This window comes from Dendropsophus ebraccatus, chromosome 1, assembly GCF_027789765.1.
Source record: "Dendropsophus ebraccatus isolate aDenEbr1 chromosome 1, aDenEbr1.pat, whole genome shotgun sequence".
NCBI lineage: Eukaryota > Metazoa > Chordata > Amphibia > Anura > Hylidae > Dendropsophus > Dendropsophus ebraccatus.
In genome coordinates this window covers 191596706-191618983 of record NC_091454.1, presented here as the reverse complement: position 1 = coordinate 191618983, position 22278 = coordinate 191596706, and the positions used below count along the sequence as shown (strand labels likewise).

Below are 22278 nucleotides of genomic sequence, written 5' to 3'. Positions count from 1 at the left end.
CAGTAATCCAATGGTAATAGGCACAAGCTAATAGATCATTAACTTTCTCAAAAACTTGTTGAGATCAACTTCACCAGCCTAATGTTGACCACCAAACACAGCGCACACTATCAGATTGGGCTCTCTAGGACCCAACAGTAAAACTGAGATCCACCCAGAAGTGGATCTACTGAGATCCACCCTGCAGAGACATGTTAGGGACCCACCTGTTCCTGGTGGGCCAATCCAAGCCTGAGAGCAAAAGAAAATCCAACATTTTCAGTTTTTTTTAATCAGATGAGAAAAATAAATAAATAAATAAGGGCTGGAAATGGAATAAGCTTTTTTTATGATTTGTTATATATTATTAGTTATTGATATAATTACACTAAACCACTGGAGAAATCAAGATCCAGGTTTAATTCTCTATGTAGTGTAAAATGAAGAATGCCATTAGAAATAGGCATGCACTCATGTGATCACATAAATAATTTACAGATGTTGTTCTTCACAGTCTTCATCCATTAAAAAAAAAAAAAAAATCCCTGCTGATTCCATAGCCATTAAGCAGACTGTCCATTTGGAAGGCGGTCCTTGTGAGAACTCACCAAAGGGTAAGTGACAGATTCTAGTTTTGCTGCTGGGAACTGTTCACATAGCCGGAGCTCTAGGTTCTCTGCACTCAAGTGGCTGTGGGCACTGCGTCCATCCCGCCGATGGGGGAAAGCCGAGGTTCCAACTTTGGGTTTCTCAAGTTGACTATCCCTCTTCTCAGTTGGCTCTTGTGCTCGGAAGTGACAGAAAAGTACGGCCACTAAACTCTTCTTGAAGTTTTCATTCATGAATGTATAAACTACGGGGTTATTGAAGGAGTTAAAAAATCCCACAGCTTGGACAATGGCCACTATCATTTTCACTGTGACATCATCGTACTCTTCTTCCAGGTCATCTGTGGACAGTAAAAGATTAGTTTAGGCTTACAACCAATATTCTAGTTGACTAGTGATTACAATGGTACAGCCTACTACCAAATCACTGTGCATGTCCGCGCTCAACACATAGTAAGATCATCTGGAACGTTTGCTTTATACTTGTTGGACCTGTCCATTGAAAAAAACATCACAAAGGTGGAAATTTATCAAAGGGTGTAAATATAGACTGGTGAAAACTGCCCCAGCAACCAATCACAGCTCAGGTTTCAGCTCTGGGAGAAAGAAACTGTCTTTGTAGTTAGGATCTACTCTGGCCAAGAAAAGGAATCCAGTATGGAGGATCAACTAAGAGGTTATATAGTACTGCATCTTCTAAACTGTAGAACAGAAGGCAATCTGTCAGCCCTATATCATGTTCATAACTGCATACGAGGACAGATGAAATAAAATATGAGATGCTTGGCTCAAATGTCACTGAAGCTGTGCTGAGCTGCAGCATGCACATCTCCTGCCTCCTCTACTCCCCCTTGCCTGCATGATTGATGTACAAGGCTCAGTGCTGGAAGCCAAGCCTTGTACATGAACCATGCAGGGTAGAGACTTGTGGAGCAGGGACAAAGTGTGCATGCTGCAGCTCAACAAAGCCTCTATGAAACTTTGAAGGAAAGAAACAAGTTGGACTTGTTGAAAGCAATACGTGGAGATGTCAAAAAATAAAAAGTTACTGCTATTTATAAACTTTAATCTTGACAGATTCTACCTATACACAGTAAAGAATACTGAAAAGTGTACAATAGAGTAATATTTAGTTGAAGGGTTTCCAATAAAAAGTCTAGAGGGAGGGGAAGTCGTATATAAGCTAGAAATGTCTCATTCTTTTAGTTTCAGCTCAAGAAAAGTTATGTACAAAAGCTAATAATACAAATGCAAAATCTGAACGCAAACTTTTAGCTTTTGCCTTCAGTAACAGAACAGCAATGAAACAGATGCCCCTTCTGTACTGTGTAGAGTTTGGCAGCCGAGGATGACTGGACCTGGCACATCCTCCAGAGTTTGAGGGAAAGTTGGCTATGCATAGGATGGTGATCAGAATGTGCAGTTGCTGTGGACATAGAAGAACTCGCATTGACCTCTGCTGAACCTGCTACGATATACAGCAGTTTTGGAACACTATCATCAAGTCATCACATGAATACTTCTAGAGCTGAAAAACTAGGGGTGTAGTTGTACTTACACCTTGGTGTCACCACCAGATAAACCGGGCAGATATCAGGCTTACTGGGCATGAAAGGCTTTGGCGAACTGGGTAATCCTACTCTACACATGTAGGAGGTCCACATATAAATTAAAGTGTACCTGCTGTTTTGAAATTTTTTAAAAAAACTTTTGTTTTGATTAGATTAACCCTTTAGAAAGGTGACAAGGCAATTGTTCTAAAAGTCCTTTCAATGGTGCACTACTATTTCTCATTCACTATATTTTAGGGGGTTGGGCCAGAGTTGGGCTGTTTTCCAGTAGTGCACACAGTTGTTCCCTCCTTTAGTTCCTGTCCAATAATGGCACAGCACAGTACCTACTTTGCACTACTATGCCAATGACATAGTGCTGGTGAAAGTGCACTGAACAGACTGGCATTGTGTTGGAGGTTAATTTACACAATATACTACTATAGATGGGAAGGAGAAAGGGTTACTGATGCACTGGGTTTGCAAGGTGTTGTGTGGGCAGAGAAAAATAACACAGTAGCAGCACTGCAAGGAAAGGGTTACACTAAGCAATGATGATAATAATAATGAGGAAGGCCTCAGCTTGTATGCACACAGCTTGCACAGAAGGCAGAGACCTTGTGGGAAAAACTCTAGGATAGGGTAAAGAGTCATTTTTGGTATATTAAATTATATACAACTATATTAGGAATTGTATTGACGATCAAATAGAGAAAAAATACCCCTACACTAAGCTTAGAAGCTAGGGTCCCATTTTTGGTACATCATTATACATTGACCTGAAGGATACAAAATACATTTGAATTACTTGGTAAAAACCAGCATGCTACAGAGCCAAGGTAGATGTGAGACTTGGATTTTAGCTTTATCTAGGCTTCTGACTGTTGGAAGGAAAGGACTTACTGTATTCAAAAAGGATGTGGACCACATGGAATGGCGCCCAGCAGGCAGTGAAGAAAAGAACCACGATGACCATCATCATTACAGCTCGCTTCTTCTTCCTTGGAGACAACCAAAAAACTTTTCAGTACAACAACCCTTTGTGACATAAAACCGACACCAGTGCTGAAGAATAGTTCACCGTGATATAGTGTAAAAATAAAGATCTGAAGAAAGACTTATCTTTTTGTACTACTGGAAATGAAATGATTCTGCTGGTATCACCCGTGGAAGACGCTGACTCAGCAGCAAGTCCCTATGTCAATGTTTATCTAAGCTGCTAAAATGACTTCTGTACATTGCAAGATGTAGAAAATAAATGTTTTGAGGTTGTATTCACACAGAGAAGCTTTAGGTTTTGAAGATTTTTTTTTCTTTTTTTGTAGGGATAGGTCTGATGCTATTTCTTTTGCGGACTGCAGCTATGTTTTTCTAAACCTGCAAAATCCTTTACTGTTTGCTCTATTGTCTCCACTAGCCCATTTCCTGTCTAGTGTACATACTGTAGCAGACTTCCTGTTCCTGCTGTACTATCTAGCTGGAATTTCAGCCATATTTATCTCTCACCTACTATGGGGTGAGACTCCTGTGGGTTTTGTGGACAAGAATAACGAAGTAGAGGAAACAGATTATCACTCCAGATGGGATCCACCTGTGCTGTGATGGGATCCGCTCATGTGGTGAGAGTGGCCAGAAGTAAGAATAAAAAAGGTGTTCTCCAATCCAAATGTCTTTATTGCGTAAAACACAATCCATATTAAACAACCATCTAGCAGGTACTGGGAGGGAGATAGCATTAGCTGTATTCCTGGCTGGAGTGTACAGCAGAAACAGGAAGCCAGTTAGAGAACATACACTAGACACAGAGTGGAGCAATGGAAACAACAGAGCAGGCATTTTATATTAGTAGAAGGTAGTATAGTAGTATTAACCAACATATGTTCATTTATGATTAGGCTGTTTAAATAGGTTTTTATCATAAAAAAAAAATCATTTAAACATTTATTTTAAATTTTTAGCTAAAAAACATCAAACCGGCTGTCGCAAAAATAAAAATCAGTTGTTGTGACAGAAAATGTGAGGGATCATCCTAACAGGCATGATGGGAGTTGGAGTTTACAGATAGAGAACTGCATGCTGGGAAACATTGGTATAATCTGTGATCAGATTGCTGATCACAAATTATAAATAACTGCAAGAGGATGCAGCCCTAGGGCTGCCTGAAAAACATGGATACAGCCTTAGGGCATAGACTATATCCATGTATCCAGGCACCTCTAGTAAAGCATCCATCTCCTTCAGCGTCCTGGAGTCAAATGAGAAACGTTTGGTGCCTCCCGAACTCAAACTTACTGTAGATTCGCTCAACTCTCATAAAGAATAACATGGATTTAGTTTGCTATAAATAATCACAAGCTTTACTTATGTATATACTTTGAGGTACAGTCTATGGCAGCCTTATCTGCCATATCGGTAATAGGCACTTGTGCATGAAGGCTATGGAGGCCAAAAGTAACCTATTCCGGCTGCCTACGCTGAAGACAGTGGATAATGGAAAACCTGTGACCTTAAAACACAAATTTATGAGACTATAAAATAAAGAGAATTACCCTGCTTTGTCTTCCCTTTCCTATACTTCCAGCTCAGTGTAACACTGCCAGGATGTACAATAACTGAAGGATATAGAGTCGTAAAATACAGATGACTAAAACACTGTATATGGCAATTTGTAAATATGATGCGTCACGAGAAAGGGATAACATCATTTCATGACTCTTGAATAAGGTCCTTTTCCGTTTTTGTCACTTTTAATGCCATTTTAAAGGCAAAATTAGCTCTTGCATTCACCCATCCGGATCCTTCCAGGATCTATATTAGCTATAACATGACTTTCATTGCTCAGTATGTGTCATGTCTGGTATTTCATTACAGCCTTTCCAGCCATAAAAATATCAGCATGTCAAGTGTGTACAGCCAGACACTAGGCTTATAGGATTAATCACATTACATTAATTTACCATAATAACTACTCATCCCTGACTCTGATGTCTGATCCATGTGGGTCTGACCACTGTGACCCTAAATAGTCACAAGAATGGAGGTCCTGAGGGATGGGGTTTCAAGTGCCAGTCAACATGTGTATTGACCACGGATGAGAGAATTTACAGTATGGGTCTCAAACTCAATTTACCCGGGGGCCGCTGGAGGTAGAGTCTGGGTGAGGCTGGGCCGCATCAGGTTTTCCACAAGAAGGGGACTGGGGGGAGGAGAGGGTGACACAGGGGACTGGGGGGGAGCAGGGGGGTGACACAGGGGGCTGGGGGGAGCAGGGGGGTGACACAGGGGACTGGGGGTGACAGAGAGGACTGGGGGTGACAGAGAGGGGACTGAGGGTCTCTGAGAGGGGACTGGGGGTGACACAGGGGACTGGGGGAGCAGGGGGGTGACACAGGGGGCTGGGGGGAGCAGGGGAGTGACACAGGGGACTGGGGGTGACAGAGAGGACTGGGGGTGACAGAGAGGGGACTGAGGGTCTCTGAGAGGGGAGCTGGGGGTGACACAGGTGACTGGGGGGAACCGTGGGGTGACACAGGGGACTGGGGGAGCAGGGGGGTGACACAGGGGACTGGGGGGAGCAGGGGGGTGACACAGGGGACTGGGGGGAGCAGGGGGTGACAGAGGGGAGCTGGGGGGTGACACAGGGGACTGGGGGGAGCAGGGGGTTACAGAGGGAAGCTGGGGGTGACACAGGGGACTGGGGGGAGCAGGGGGGTGACACGGGACTGGGGGTTACAAAGGGGCTTGGGGGTCTCTGAGAGGGGACTGGGGGTGACAAAGGGGACTGGGGGTCTCGGAGAGGGGACTGGGGGATCAGGGGGTGACACAGGGGACTGGGGGAGCAGGGGGTGACACAGGGGACTGGGGGTCTCTGAGAGGGGACTGGGGTGACACAGGGGACTGGGAGTCTCTGAGAGGGGACTGGGGGGTGACACAGGGGACTGGGGGGAGCTGGGGGTCACTGAGAGGGGACTGGGGGGAGCTGGGCACACACCCCTCCTTCTCCTCTCACCCCCGGCACCCTCCTCTCAGCCGTACATGCAGCTCCCCCGTCTCTGGAGGAGGAGGCCGCGGGGACTGCAGAGTGAGGTGATCGCATTGCTGCAAGTCCTGGGGCTGTAAAGCAGGATCGGGGGTCTGCACTTGCAGCAATGTGATCACCTTGCAGTCCCCGCGGCCTCCTCCTCCAGAGACCGGGGAGCTGCATGTGCGGCAGGGACGCTAGGGGGCGGCGGGTCTGCTAGGTGGCTGTAGGCCCCTGCATCGCCGCTGCACACCTCCCCTCCCACCACCACCACCGCCGCCGCCCACCTCTCCGTCGTCTTCGGGAGGCCGGCCGAACAGCTGCAGCCGTCCCTGATGCCGGCCCCCCTCTGCCGCGTCATCAGCTGCTCAGCCGCGATTGGCTGAGCATAAAGTTAAGCTCAGCCAATCGCGGCTGAGCAGCAGATGAGGGCCACACTTACAGGAAAGCTACCATTGAGGTGGGGGCCGCAAACTAGTGTCCCGAGGGCCGCAGTTGGCCCGCGGGCCGCGAGTTTGAGACCCCTGATTTACAGTAATAGCGAAGCTATTAGCAGCCAGGCCCTCACCGTTAATGGCGGGCAGCCGCGATTACGCCGCCTTTACCCCTTAAACTCTGCGATCGTATTGCAGCGTTTAATGGAGTTATCCAGCGCTACAAAAACATGGCCACTATGCTATGGCATAGCAGTGATCAGTGTATTAAATCTAATGTATTAATGGAAAAGGCCCCTAAGGGGACTTAAAAAGTGTAAAAAAAAAAATCTATAGTTTTAAAAAATGTCCCAAAGCCCCTCCCCTCTTATACATAAAACACATAACAATAATAATGTTAATTAACTCATAATATACCGTAGCGTGCGTAATTGTCCGATCTATTAAAATAAAACAATATTGTAAATGGTGTGAACAAGAAGCGGTAAAAAACCCCCGCAGGAATTGCTTTTTTTTTATAACATTTTACGTATAAAAACATTAATAAAAAGAGATCAATATGCCTGATCTAGAAAAAATTTTTTATTATAAAAACTAGAGATCATGGCGCAAAAAAGGATGCCCCATACAACCCCATAGGTGAAAAAATAAAAGCGCTCTAGGAGTCACAATACGGCCATTTTAAATACACCTATTTGCAAAAAAATTTAATTACGTAAACATGGGACCCCCCCTAATATTTGCAAAAACACAGGTTGCAATGTTTTCACAACCATCCAGAAAAGGAGCAGAGACAAGATATTGTTATCAGTGTCTATTCGGTACAATCGTCCCTGCAGTCACCTACAGGTAATAATTAATAATAATAATAATAATAATAATAAGAATAATTTTATTTGTATAGCGCCAACAGATTCCGCAGCGCTTTTTTTTTCTATGCATACAGGACAGAGGTACATAGCCCTACTGTACTGTCCACCAAACCTTGCAAAGCCTTTTTTAATGCCTACACAGTAAATGCATGTTCTCAGTATCAGATTCATTGTCAGTAATGTAATATGAGGGGACAGTGAGGGTTCAGTGGTAACTAACCATTAATCATCCAAAAGATCAATACAGTATAGACTGATACTGTAAACCTGTTATGACTGTGATGGTATTTATAGAATGCATGGCACCGGAGTAGGCTGATATTGAGGAACAAGGACAAACATGTGCCGCAAGACTTCAACTTCCTAACCTGAACCATATGTAAATAAATGATATATAAACTATATATATATATATATATATATATATATATATACAGTGGTGCCTTGGATTACGTGCATAATTCGTTCCGGGACCGCGCTTGTAATCCAGATCACTCTTAAACCAAAGCAAATTTTCCCATAAGAAATCACTGATATGCAGACAATTGGTTCCACATCCCAAAAATTATGATTTTATATTCTGAATAACATGTAGAAAACATAAAAACAAACAATGAGAAACAGCTGAATATGTGATATTATAAGTTACTGTACAGTATAACAATCAGCATGTGGAGTATAATGTATAGTAACTGCATAAACCTGAAAAACAGCAGCAGTTTGTAGATACAGGATGGAACTGCAGATCCCCATAATGTAGTAGCGTAGTACAACAGGATAGAATAGAGAAGCAGGGCTGCTGTCAGAGGTCTGTGTGGTCACATGACTGCAATGGGAAAGGGGTGTGTGTGTTCAGCATGGACCAATCAGGAAGTGAGAATCACAGAGCTGTGCAGGAGGACAAAAAACTTTTCTATACAGCAGTGTGAATAGCTGAATGTAAGTGCAGGCACATTATAGCAGCAGCGTGCATAGCTAAGTGTGAGTGCAGGCTCATTATAGCAGCAGTGTGTATAGCTGAGTGTAAGTGCAGGCACATTATAGCAGCAGCGTGCATAGCTAAGTGTGAGTGCAGACACATTATAGCAGGAATGGAGAGGATGGGAAACACAGGGTTGACAGGGAAGGGTTGACAGATACTGCAGGGAGCATGAAGGAATGAGCAGGACATATGTGGGCACAGTATAGAAGCACTCTCTGTCCAGGGAGAGAGGTTACAGATTACCCCCACAGTCTGCTCCCCTGATGCAAGCCCCAGTCTGCAGTTGATTTGCTATGATTTGGAAGGTGAGGGAGACTTCCTGGGTCAGAGTACAGTGCTGTAGACCCCGCTGTGCAGACCATGCCCCTCCCCCACTCCCCCTCCCACCCTGTACAGGGAGCTCTGAAACCAAAGCAATGCTCTTAAACCAAGTTACAATTTTAAGAAACAGTGAGCTCTTCTTGCAAAACGCTCTTAATCCAAGTTACTCTTAAACCGAGGTACCAGCTGCCAATCCATTGCTCTACCTTACCACTACTTCCTTGCTTCCGTGACTCATTGCCCCTGCAAGAAGGTGGGACACCTCTATGTTCGGTGAATGGCTGAGCAGGAACAAGCAAGAAGCGGTGATGGGTGGGAGGGGCAAGGGGAAGGTCAGTTTTGTTTTGTTTTTTTACCGTGCCCAGCCATATGTACTTTAATTTAGAATCGCCTCAAGGTCAATTACGAAAACAGAATTCTAAACCAGACCTACTGTACATAAGCTATATAACAGATATGTATATGCATAACCTATAGAAGAAGTTAGACTTTACATACAAAAGAATTGATTTGTGAGTAGCAAAAAGCTAGCATGTAAATTAGGACAGTACCCTCCTACCCTGCAACACATGTACCTAGCATTAAGTACCCAACGGTAATGAATAGTGTCACCATTGTGCTGTTGGCGCTAGTTTGGATAATATGAGATGGCTTTCTTCTTTCAGTACTAATAACCTTGAGTTCAGGAATACATATCTAATCACGTCTTGGCTCAAAGAGCATTATCATCTTAATTCTTCTGATTCCCATGGAATTTGAAAATGTGCATACTTGAGTTTCTTAACGTAATAATATAGCTTAGAGAGACACATTAGACACTATATTACATAGCTATAATCATGTGCAGGCATGTCTTCATGAAATCAAGTGAAAGCCTAGAATCTGTTTAAGATTGTGTTCTAATACAATGTGTAGTAATAATAATACCATATACTACTGATACAGACACAAAGATGGAAATACTGTCCCCTGGGAGGCAAAAAAGCAGCAAACAGCAAGTAATACATCTATATGATAATCAGCAATTTGCTGTGGGATTTGTGATTTCTGATGTAGGTAAAATAGATCTAGAATCACAAATCCCTGGATGCCTGCCATGATATATATATATATATATATATATATATATATATATATATATATATATACACACACACACACACATACACTCAACATGTTCTAGCTAACAGGAAGCAGTGATCATCAGGGACCTGGTCCCATTGGAATGGCAGCAGCGGGGATCAAAGAGAGTTAAAAAAAAAAAAAGAAAAAAATAATATTCTGACTGCCTGTAGCCTTACAGTGACTCTGTATCCACAATCTGTCCCCCCCAAACCCCTTGTACCTTCAGATAGCTGCTTTTAATTCAAGATCTGTCCTGGGGTCCGTTTGGCAGGTGATACAGTTATTGTTTTAAAAAAGACTTTTAATCCTGCAGTGCTGTGTCTAACGGCCGGGGCTTACATTTGTATATGCATTAGGCTGGCACCACCTCTCTTTCCTTCCTCCCCACCCTCCTCATTATTAGGAATGCTCCAGGCAGATTGCCTTCTATTCCCCACCTGTGTGCATAATGAACATGGGCTGGATCGTTAAGACACCTGTGCAAAGCTCAAACAGCAGTAAATGTTCCTGGATCATTCCTAATGATGAGGAGGGTGGGGAGGAAGGACAGAGAGGTGTTGCAAGCCTAATGCATATACAAATGTAAGCCCCGGCCGTTAGACACAGCGCTGTAGGATTAAAAGTTGTTTTTAAGACAATAACTGCATCACCTGCCGAACGGACCCCAGGACAGATCTTGGATTAAAAGCAGCTATCTGAAGGTACAAGGGGTTTGGGGGGGTCAGATTGTGGGTACAGAGTCGCTTTAAAGTCATCCAGGTCATCCAGGATTAGAAAAACATGGCTGCTTCCAGAAACAGCGTGACTCTTGTCTCCAGGTTGTGCGTAGTAAAATAATTTTGAATGTCTATAAACCCTGGACTATATTACAACTGGGTTTTTATAATATGCCATATTATTGGATGTCTTGAGCCAGGATGGGCAAAGCTAATTTCTGGGATATGTAAGCCACCTGGGACAATAGTATGCTGATGGATACAAACACTGTTCCTTTCTGGATTATTTAATTGTGCCGAATGTAGTGTACTGCAAGTCAACCACACTTTTTTAGTCCTAGAATCACTACTAGGCTGCATTCACACATCCCGTGAAATTGTCCATGGTCGCAGATCTAATCAAACCAATTCATTCACACAATGCGTTCCACGACCCCCACCGTGATCAACACCGCGAAAAAATAGGACATGTCCTAGTGCGGAGGAAGAGTGTGGCATGGATCTCCCAATAGAAGTTCACCCCCCGCTTCCCATCGCACGGCAGCAGAGATAACAGGAGCACATAATCTGACAAGTACTCACCTACTCCCCCTGTACCGACTGGCTCACATGTTCACCAGGAGTGGCGTGGTCCCTCAATGCCTTCTTCTCCCAGCGCCAGCACAAACCAACATAGTCCACGCCAATTCTGGTGAACATGTGAAAGCTGGAATAGGCGAGTAGTTGTCAGATTATGTGCTCCTGTCATCTCTGCTGCCAGGTGAAGAGTTGGCGGTTGGACTTCTATTGGGGGATCTGTGCCGCGATCCTCCTTAGAGTATGACTATGTTTGGCCCACTGTAATAAATAGGGCATGCTGTGGTGTGGTGTGTGGTAGGGGTGTGCTGGGGTGTATGTTGGCATCCCGTTTTTCTGGACATGCTGACAGACATCACAAAATTTGCCTTATTTTAAGTCTGAACATGTCCTAATACTTCAACTTTATTCACATTATGAGTTACTATTTGACAAGTTCACCTTTATTGGCGTGAAGATGTCCCTGAAGGTGGCCATACAGGTGGACAGTTACTTCTCTGGATTTCCATATACACATAAGCGTTCGTGTGTACCCTATGGAGAAGGGATGGGTAAACTACAGCCAGACAGCTATGCCAAAACAATAGGGTATTGAAAATCCATCATGATACTAAAGTCGGGGGAGGGGGCACCATGACCCTCAGAAATTTGTCTGGCAGTGGTTAGTTTGGCTGACTTTAGTGTAAGGTTTATGGGCACCTTATTTCTCTTTCCTGCAATCTTAACACTTAGGACATCTTCAGAGTTAGCTCCGGCAGAGATGGCAGGGTTTTCCGATTCAAGTCAGGGTTACTCTACAATTTACTGTTACAGAGACCAGGCTGGATTGATTGCTGCAAAGAGATTAGGTGGCACTTTTCCTCTTCTAGTAATCAGACATTACAGTCAATGACACATATGCCAGAATAGTAGAATACCAATAAGACCAATAAGTTATATATGACCATAGTTCTTGTAGCCTCTTATGAAGCCATCTACCTATTACCAGCCATTAAATAAAACCACTTGTGTCCTGATATTATGCAGATACAACAAAGAAGAAGTAGAAGGGAAAACTCTCAAGGGTAAGATGGTGCAACAAAAGTCATTAAATATTAATCATTTCAATGATAAAAATATGCTTTAATCTTAAAGACTTTCTCAAGATCTTATAAGCACTGAAATAGTTCAAATACAATTGCAAGAGTCTCCTATTGTAGGAATAATCAAGCTTCTCTCTAGCAATCAAGCTCCATTATAACAGGACTGCGGCACAATTATACCTGGTGATTTTTGCCATCTCATTACGGCTCAAAGTATTCAGCACAGAACAGTCTCCAATGCGCTTCTTAATCCATAACACATACCCGATACGGGTATAGAGAAGAAGCATTGCTGCGAGCGGTACTAAGAACAGGGCCACCAGGATGAATATGGCGTAAGCTCTGCGGAGGGTGGCATCGCTCCACGACTCAAGGCAACATACATGGTACAAGTTGTAGAGCAAGTCGTATTTCACCTGCAAAGTGAAAATTTTAAAAGTCAGTAACAAAAAGGATGTGAAGCACGATAGCATCAACATATACTGAGCTACCCTACCAGTTAAATCTAATAAAGATGAGCGCAATTTGAGCATGTTTGAGTCTGATCGTTTGGTATTTGAATACTGGTGGCTGAAGAATTTGGATGCAGCCCTTGAGAGTCCTAGAAAGCATGGATACACCCATATGCTGAGTTTACAAAAGTGCTCCAGCCGCACTTTACATTGTCTGCTAAGGGTAATTGGACCGCGGGAACGCCTGAATGCGACCATTTTCCAATTAAAAAGAAATTAAGTTCCGGCAGTGTCACAGAAAGTCCGCTGTCATACAGTGAACCGAGCCATAGACTGTTGGCATGTTTTCTTGGACTCTCTAGGGTGACATCTAACTTCTTCAGCCACTGGTTATCAAATGCTGAACGACCGGACTCGCACATGCTCCAGTTGCGCTCATCTACACATCACCAAATTATTTATGATCAAAGTGTATCAATCAGTTAGCTGCTTACCTCTAATGTCTGTACATGTAACATTGGAGAACCTACAACAATAGCGATAGTCCATACGAACCCTAAATGAGAAATAAAAATGGGCTATAGAAGATAGAAGCCAAAAGTTTATCCAGTATCAAAAGAAAAGAGTTTTTGTGGGTGGAGGGCTAAAGGGTCAGGTAATCTTCCTGATACTGAAAGAAGGATTGCTGATAAACTGAGGGAGTCTCTCCGATTTTACTTTATCTACAGAAAAAAAAATTGATAAATCACAAGGCAGCAAGTTAACTCAGTTTCCTAAAAGGATTACCCAGAATAAATAAAAACATAGCTACTTTCCTTCAAAAAGAGCACCACCTCTGTTCTCAGGTTGTGTGTGGTATTACAGTTCAGCTCTATTCACGTCAATGGAACTGAGCTGCCATACCCACACCCAAACTGAGGATAAGAGTGTTGATTTTTCTGGAAAAAAGCAGCCATGTTTTTGCAAGCCTAGATAACCCCTTTAAAGAGCAGGTGATCAGAACAAGTGGAACACCCTTAAAAAAGAGTATGTTTTAAGGACCACTGTCTTTCCTCTTGCTTAGTCTTTTCACAAATTTTAGTAGTCACTGTCCTGTAAAACGTATTTTCCACACGGATATGAAATTTCACACCAAATGGTTCCTAGTAGATTCTACTGTGACTTGTGGTTCTTCTGGTGCTCTATGCCCAAGCTGCTGGGTGAAAACCACTCTAATGTAGTCCTCCCAGCTGCCTCAATGACTAGGACTAGTCTGAAGCCCAACAGGTCCTAGAATACATAAAGGCATGTGATCTCTTTGTTGGCTTGTAGGCAGTGTGGTTCTCTTAACCACTGGCTGTGGTCCCATGTGACCCAGGTTCTCTCTCTCTTTCTATTAGTACACTACCACTACTTTCTGATCTAGTTCACACTGAGAAAGCTTCTTCCAGCATATTTGACAGGTCTGCTACATCGTTCTGTATAATACTACAAAGAATATGTACGGCCACGTATATGTGGATATGTACGTAGCTTCCCACCACTATGTCAGCTGACTACCACCCTCTCTATAGGGAGGGGTTGTCCAGATGATTTGAGATATTAAGGGTTAAGTTACTGTCAGCACTGACTAGAAATGCACCAAGTAGGACACCTATATGTCGATCAAACCCTGCCCAGTGTCATATGACCAAAATGCCTAGAAATAAAAGAACATTAAACCAATGCAATAAAGGTAATAGAAAATAGAAGAAGACAGGCTTACTCTTACCAAGCATCTTGTAGGCCCTTCGGTTGGTGTACTGCCTCTTCATTTTCAGTGGATGGACAATGCCCTGGTACCTCTCTACGGCAATGCACGTCATGGTCAGCGTACTGGCCACCACCGCTGTGGTTTGAATAAATGGAACCATCTTACAGACAAATGGTCCTGTGAAAGAAAAGGTTATATATTTGGTTATATTATTCATATCATTGTAGACCTCACTGTAACCTTACAACTAGAGATGAGTGTACCTCAATCACAATTGGATGCGTCCCTATATATAATGTAATTTTACAGGTAATAAAGCCCCTATTTCTTGGATAGGTCCATTGGGTCTCTTTGTTCTTCTAGTATGCACTACATTTCACTACAAGAGACAGAACTGTAATAAAGTAAGATGGATAGCTTATCAGGATGTGATAAATTTAGATCATACATTTCTGGCAGTCCTGATAGCAGAAGCTCTAAATGCCTGGTGTCTGCAATATCAATACAATTCAATGATATGCATCACATAATGCCCAGAAAGGTCTCTTCCATTTACTCCTATAAATTGGAAGATTGAATTGAGATAGGAGTCTAAAGATCCCATTTATTTCAATCCGTTAATGGAATGGAGAGGGTTCATCATTCCGTCTTCTCGTTGCATATATGCAAATATTTATTTACCAAAAATGACTTGACCCCCGCAAAAGGGGAAACCGTCTCCCCTTAACGGGCACCCATCACCAAGAAAATGCTACCTCGGCTATTGGCATCATGTTATAAAGCGTAAGGAGCTGATCGGATTGATGATATATCATTATAGGAAAAGATTCAGTTTAGCTTGTAATTTATTGATTGATATCTTTGATATTGCTACGGTGAAACATGTACCTCCTTGTGGGGGTTAAAGGTGATTTCTTCAACACTGTAAACTAGCCTAATAAATGACTTCTTAGCGAATCCACATCTCTGGTATGCAAATAACACTGTAGGCGGAATTGCTGTTCGTAAGTGCCAGAAAGGATTGGGTTACAAGAGGGAGGGGCTTCTTATGTCTCAAGACAGGACCACAGTGGGAGCACCGCACTGTAAGTAGATCAATTACTATTATATTACACCTATGACTTTTGTTAAAAAATGGCCAATATCGCCGTTTCAGTGATGAGTTCTCCCCAGATCTTTGTGTCTTAATAAAAGGGTTGTTCACTTAAGACAATCTCTATTAACAAACCAACTATAATCTACTAGTACACTAATAGTAAGTGTTCAACTATTTTACCTGACTAATTATATGTAACCAGACCACTGCTTTTAGAGGAGAGTAGTGGTTTGTAACTAAAAAAAAAGCTATTAACAATGGGAGGGAAAGAGCTGGGAAAAATCTTTAACTTAAGGCCCTATTCCACGGAACGATTATCGTCCGTATTCGGCCAATATCGGCCACTACGGACGATAATCGTCCCGTGGAATAGAGTGCAACGATCAGCCGACATTGTTCATGTCGGCTGATCGTTGCAGTCGCTTGTTTTTCAACATGTTGAAAAACAAGCGACTGATATAGCAGCGATCTGCTGCCGTCGCTCCGTTGAATAGGAGCATCGGCAGCAGACGCTGCTATATCCTATGGGCTGCCCGGACGATCAGCGATCACCCGGACAGCCCCCCCCCGGAGCTCCCCGCTGCCCCTTCCGCACTCACCCGCTTGCTGCTGCTGCGTTGAATAGCGGCTGCAGCGAGCGGGAAACGAGGAGCAAACGAGCGCTGAGAGCGCTCGTTTGCTCCTCTAAACGACCCGTGTAATAGGCCCTTTAATCAATCCTAAATTTTTGACCATATTAGTAGAGATGGGAATACCACTTTAAGGGCTATCTTTAGGGTAAAGAAGAACAAGTCGTCCTGGGAGTGACAATATGTCCCCCAGAGAGTTCTGATCCCAACATCATCCAGTCTGTCCGGAATTGCATAAACAGAACAATTTGAGCAACATCTTCAAAAGATTTGTGGAACAAACTCCCTGCTGAGTTCCTTCATACACTGTGCACAAGTGTACCGAGAGGAATTAATGCTGTTCTGAAGGCAAGGAGGCAGTCACACTAAATATTAATCTGATTTAGATTCTCTTCTGTTCATTCACTTTGTATTTTGTAAAATAGATAAAAATACAGAAGGGGGGGATTCACTAAGCACATACAAATGGCAGTGCCATAGCTACAATGTAGGCAGACCAGGCAGCTGCTATGGGGCCGAGGCTCCCAGGGGGTCCGTAAACCCACTGGAATATCTCACTTCTGGTAACAGCCCATGCAGACGCTGAGAGCAGTATGAAACAGCATAGACGTTCACTAGCTGTGCTGATGACTAGACAGCAGAGGGTCTGAGTGTTCTGCTCCCGCTCTGTGTGTAGATGACCTGGTGACCTCTTCTCTCTCCCTATATTGTGACCTGCCCCATACTAACCTCACACACATAATGCTGTGGAACTTACTGGGCTTGAATTCTTTAAAAAGATAATAAGTAGTGAGTTTCTTGGCTTTTTAGAGGGCCTGCTGCTCCGAGTAGCTGCTGTCAGTATTACTGAGGTGACTCAGTGGAGGAGAGTCAGTCAGGACCTATGGCCACATGCTCTGCCCACCTCTGATTTTCAATACATTTCTGTGAAAAGAATGCTGCATCACATTTTTATAGAATCAAAAGACGTGGACACATTCAGTGTGGAGCCCTGCTGAAAAAGTAGATGGGAATTAGGATGTCTCAGCCCCTGGAGTCATACGCAAGCTCCACAAAGCACTTGCCAGAGACCACTATGGGAAGCAGCTAAGAAGTATACTGTATATAGGTAGTGTAATATACAATATAGTACAAATGACTACCTGCATGTGTAGATGTGCAAAAGCATGTTGGTACAGTATGTGTGTAAATGTGTGCCAATGGGTTTTTAAAAAATGTTGTATGTGTGTAAAAGTGCCTGTGTATAAATTATGTGCAGAAAGGCGGCTTGTGTGTATGTCAGAAAATTAAAAGTACAGTTTATATATCTATATATATTGATTGTATAATCATTGGCTTGATAAAGGACATCCTGGAGGAGTGTTGTTTTTGTTGTAGATTTCCCCAAAATGATTTCCCCAGCATTTCTGTTTTTAAATCCACACCAAATGATTATCTGTATCCAGTATTTTCATCTGCAAGGGGGCCCACACTTCCCATACAGGCCAGGGCCCATGGTACCCTAAACCCGCCCCTGACCCCCCCATCCCCCAGCCCACCACACACATACTCATCTGGCCTGGCACAGCGTTCCTTCGGGAGATGAAAGGAACACCAGGGGACTGGACCACGCTAGGTGAGTATATGGGGGGGAGGGATACACGTTGCAGTGTGACAGTACTGCAGTGTGTGAACACAGCCCAAACATTCTTTGGGTGACTGTTTGATACATTGGTTACACACAATTTCTATTAGTAACAGGCATAATAACATCTGCACAAAAAGGCAAATAATAACTTCCCTCCACACTTTTAACACTTCTTTATGTACGCCTCCTACACAGCTGTTTCTGTGTCAGTTAATGGCTTTGTTTCAACGTACATATCAAAAGATCATTATCCCCTATTTGGTATAATTGGTTAATCATACACCTGACTATAATCCAACAAAATCCCAGACTTTGTGCACGTATCCCTAGAAGAACTGATGCTGTCACACTGAATATTGATGGGATTTAGATTTCTCTTCTGTTCATTCACATTACCATTTTATAAGTTTCCTACACAGCTGTTTCTGTTTCTGTGAATGATTGTTTTTCAGACTACAAATGAAAATAGAGGACATTATAACCTGTTTCGTATAACTGGTTAAGGGTCATATACCTGACTATAATCCTCCAGTATAAGACCATGTTCACACACTGTCTTTTTATTAACGTAAAGGCCGTTATTTTCAGTCTTCGATGATTTCCATGGAAATTCATAGAAAAGACAGCAACGCTGAGCTCCTGCACATGAACTCCAGCGCCCATTGTACAGAGCGGTCGGGGAGAGCAAGTACGGCAGTGGCCTGGGGTAACGGGTCGATGCCACAGTGGCCGTTATATAGCAAACAATGGCTGTTTTTTCAAGTTGTACACACTGATTTTTTTTTTTTGACCGTCATTTCACCATCTTTTCAACAAAATGCAATGGGCCTTTTAAAATAGCCACACCCAAAAAGCGGCCATCATTCAAACTAAATTTAAATAGTGAACTAACGGCTGTCACTGCAATGTTGGCGGCTAAACAACGACCATTGAAAATCGTTGTATGAACATAGCATAAGAACTAATGCTACTTTGAAGGTAGAGGGCAATCATGCCACATGTTGAGTTCATATAGATTCCTCTTCTGGTCATTAATTCTGCCTTTGTTAAATTGATAAAAATAAACTATTAACACTTCTATTTTTGACATCTGTCACAGTCCTGCGTCTGTGTTTCGTTATTGTATGTGGTTACTGAGAGGCGGGAGAATATTTCTATAGAATTATATTACGGTAGGTTTTAAAAAGATATGAAGTGGAATCAAATCTAATATTTAATGGAGTCAGTTTGCATATCTATGTCTCAGTGGGATTGCCTTGATAAAAGGTGTCCTGCTGTGCCCTACAGGGATCACTGTTGCAAGTAGTGAGTAAATCACTTTTACCCAGCAGCGTCTAACACATGTACAGCTGAGCAGACGATAACACCCGCAGGCAATAAAACAAAAAATTATTACTGAATATTTCATGTGTTCTGAATATCTTCAATTCCTCGGTGTAACATTTTCCATTCCAATGCGAAAGAGGGGTGAAAATATTATCAATTTACAAAAACATTGAAATTACTTTTAGGGGAAGTGAACATAACTAGAGATGAGCAAACCTGGAGCATGCTCGAGTCGATCCGAATCCGAACGTTCGGCATTTGATTAGCGGTGGCTGCTGAAGTTGGATAAAGCCCTAAGGCTATGTGGAAATCATGAATATAGTCATTGGCTGTATCCATGTTTTCCAGACAACCTTAGAGCTTTATCCAAGTTCAGCAGCCCCAGCAATCAAATGCTGAAAGTTCGGGTTCGGATCGACTCGAACCCGAACCCAGTTCGCTCATCTCTAAACATAACCCATTATCTTTATCAATGGCGTCTGTCAGGTCAGGCCAAATTATGATGGCTAGATAACTAGGTCAGGGCATCTGCAAAACAACAGGTTATTGTAGGCTATTCCTAGTATGTAGTAGATAGTATGGATGGATAACCTGGCAACAAGGTCATAAGCTTCCAAGGCTCATTGATACGTGTGGCTAACCCGTCTGGTTAGATTTCACAAAAAGGCAGCTGCAGCCCAAATGACTAAAAATTTAACTGGTATTCTGTATGCTTGGCTATTTATTAGAGAGGAACAAACTTTTAAAAGTTCAATTTAAACTTTGACGTAAAGTTGGGGTTCGCGCAAACCGAACCTTAAAGTGTCACTGGGATTATAACTTTCAAAATCTAAATCAACAGTAGATGTGAAATAAAGAAAATTTGCAATTTACATTCATTATTTCTTTTTTAGTTATGGAAAACACGGTACTTCCTGTTTTCTGACTCTTTTTTTTCTCAAAAAACTGAAAAAAGTCAGAAAAAAGGGAGCCCTGGGTATCCCAGGCCATCTGAGCGCTCACAGAGAGAAGGCAGTCATGTGATTGATGGACACACTAAGCCGTGACTCTCTGTACTGGCTGGAATTGCAGGGTTTAGTCTTTTTTTCACCCAGCACACATCAGAAAATCTGCCTTCAGGAGACTGGACCTGGATTTCTGGTAAGTTCAGCTTTGTTTCACAGCAGGATAACAGCAACAACAACAAAAAAAAATTGATGTAAATTGCAAACTTGCTTTAAATCACATCTACTGTTGATTTAGATTTTGAAAGTTATAACGACAGGGACACTTTAACCCTTTCCCACACGAGGACGTAACTGTACGTCCTCGTGCGGGTGCGGGCGTTCAGAGCGGGGCCGCGCAGCGACCCCGCTCTGAACCGCCGCGATCCTGGGTGCCTCATGTAGCCCGGGATCGCGGCTTTTAGCGTGCACGGTCCAATCGCCGTGCCCGCTAATTAGATAATCGGAGGCAGCTGTCAAAGATGACAGCTGCCTCCGATTACCGGATTCAGCCGTTCCCTGGTGTCTAGTGGGGGAGATCGCTCCTCCGGGACGTTGTCCCGGAAGAGCGATCTCTGTTACTGAAGCCGGCCGGGGCCTGCTCCAAGATGGCGCCGTCCCCGGCTCGGCACTCGTTTGTTTTCGGCTGCAGCAGCCAAAAGCAAACGAGTGCCTATCTCATTGATCTTTGCTGTATAACTATAATTGCGCATTTTTTGTCGCATCAAATCCAGAAAAAATGTAATAAAAAGCGATCAAAAAGTTGCATATGCGCAATCAAGGTACCGATAGAAAGAACACATCATGGCGCAAAAAATGACACCTCACACAGCCCCATAGACCAAGGGCTAAAAGCGCTATAAGTATGGGAATGGAGCGGTTTTAAGGAACGTATATTTGTTAACAGTGGTTTGAATTTTTTACAGGCCATCAGATAAAAGAAAGGTCATACATGTTACATATTGTTTTAATCGTAACGACTTGAGGAACATATAAGACATGTCAGTTTTTCCATAGGACATACGGCGTAAAAACACAATCCCCCCAAAGAAAAAGAATTGTGGGTTTTTTTCAATTTCACTGCGCATATAATTTTTTTCTGGTTTCGCTGCATATTTTATGCAAAAGTTCAGCCTGTCATTGCAAAGTACAATTAGTGATGCAAAAAATAAGGGCTCATGTGGGTCTGTAGGTGTAAAAATGCAAGTGCTACAGCCTTTTAAGCACAAGGAGGGAAAAACGAAAACGCAAAAACGAAAATTAGCCTGGTCCCGAAGGGGTTAAACAGTCCACATTAAACAGCATGTTGTCCTTCCAATGTTAGTGTTGGAGATGAAAAAACAGCAACATTGGAATGAAAACATGCTGTGATAAGTAAATCTACACAAAAGAAGCTGGCAGGGGAGAAAGCAATCGGCATACATGGGGATCACATCTTTTCATACTTAGCACACAGAAAACTATCTCTATGCAACAGGTTAAAGGGGTATTCCACTCAAACATAACTTTTAGGTCCCATAGTTGTTTTAGAAGACAAAGTAACACCCCAGAAATATCTGGATTTAGTGACCAAATCCATCCCATAGTCCAGACTTGGTTTCCAGATAGTGATACAATCTTCCAGGATGACAATGCCCCTGTCCACACTGCCCTGTGTATTGAATCTTGGTTCAATGGGCATTATTATTAAAGGGGTTGGCCACTTTATAGTAAAATCATTCAGTGTACAGTAGTACTAGTAAGTGTACTTACTGTGTATACTGACAGCAGCTTCCTGTATACTTATACTTACTGCACCTACTGACAGCAGTTCCCTATGTGCCTCATAGACCTAAAATCAGATTCCCCTCCTCCAGGCTGTGCTGTCCTGCTCTGTGGTGTTTCTGTCCATAAGATGGCTGACATGGAGGAGCATGTGACCATGTGACCATTCTCCGCCCCCTAGTGTCCACCACTGAGCCTGTTTATGTCTATAGAGGACACTGGGAGGGGGGGGGGGGCGGAGCATGGTCACATGCTCCTCCATGTCCGCCATCTTCTGGACATAAACACCACAGAGCAGGGCAGCACAGCCTGGTGGAGGGGAGTCTGGTTTTAGCTCTATGAGGTACACAGGGAGCTGCTGTCAGCAAGTAATGTGAATATACTTACTTATACTACACACAAA

At 43.1% G+C, this 22278-nt stretch overlaps 1 protein-coding gene across 1 annotated transcript in view; it reads right to left on the bottom strand.

Annotated features, from left to right (window-relative positions):
* Positions 1 to 542: 542 nt before the first annotated feature.
* Positions 543 to 22278, bottom strand: part of LOC138782936 (pyroglutamylated RF-amide peptide receptor-like) — an 85469-nt gene continuing 63733 nt past the window's right edge. The window contains exons 2-6 of the mRNA XM_069956987.1: positions 14469 to 14627; positions 13213 to 13274; positions 12447 to 12682; positions 3041 to 3138; positions 543 to 928 (exon numbers count right to left, since the gene is read on the bottom strand). Of these exons, the coding sequence (XP_069813088.1) occupies positions 543 to 928; positions 3041 to 3138; positions 12447 to 12682; positions 13213 to 13274; positions 14469 to 14627 (941 nt within the window). The remainder of the gene's footprint in view (positions 929 to 3040; positions 3139 to 12446; positions 12683 to 13212; positions 13275 to 14468; positions 14628 to 22278) is intronic.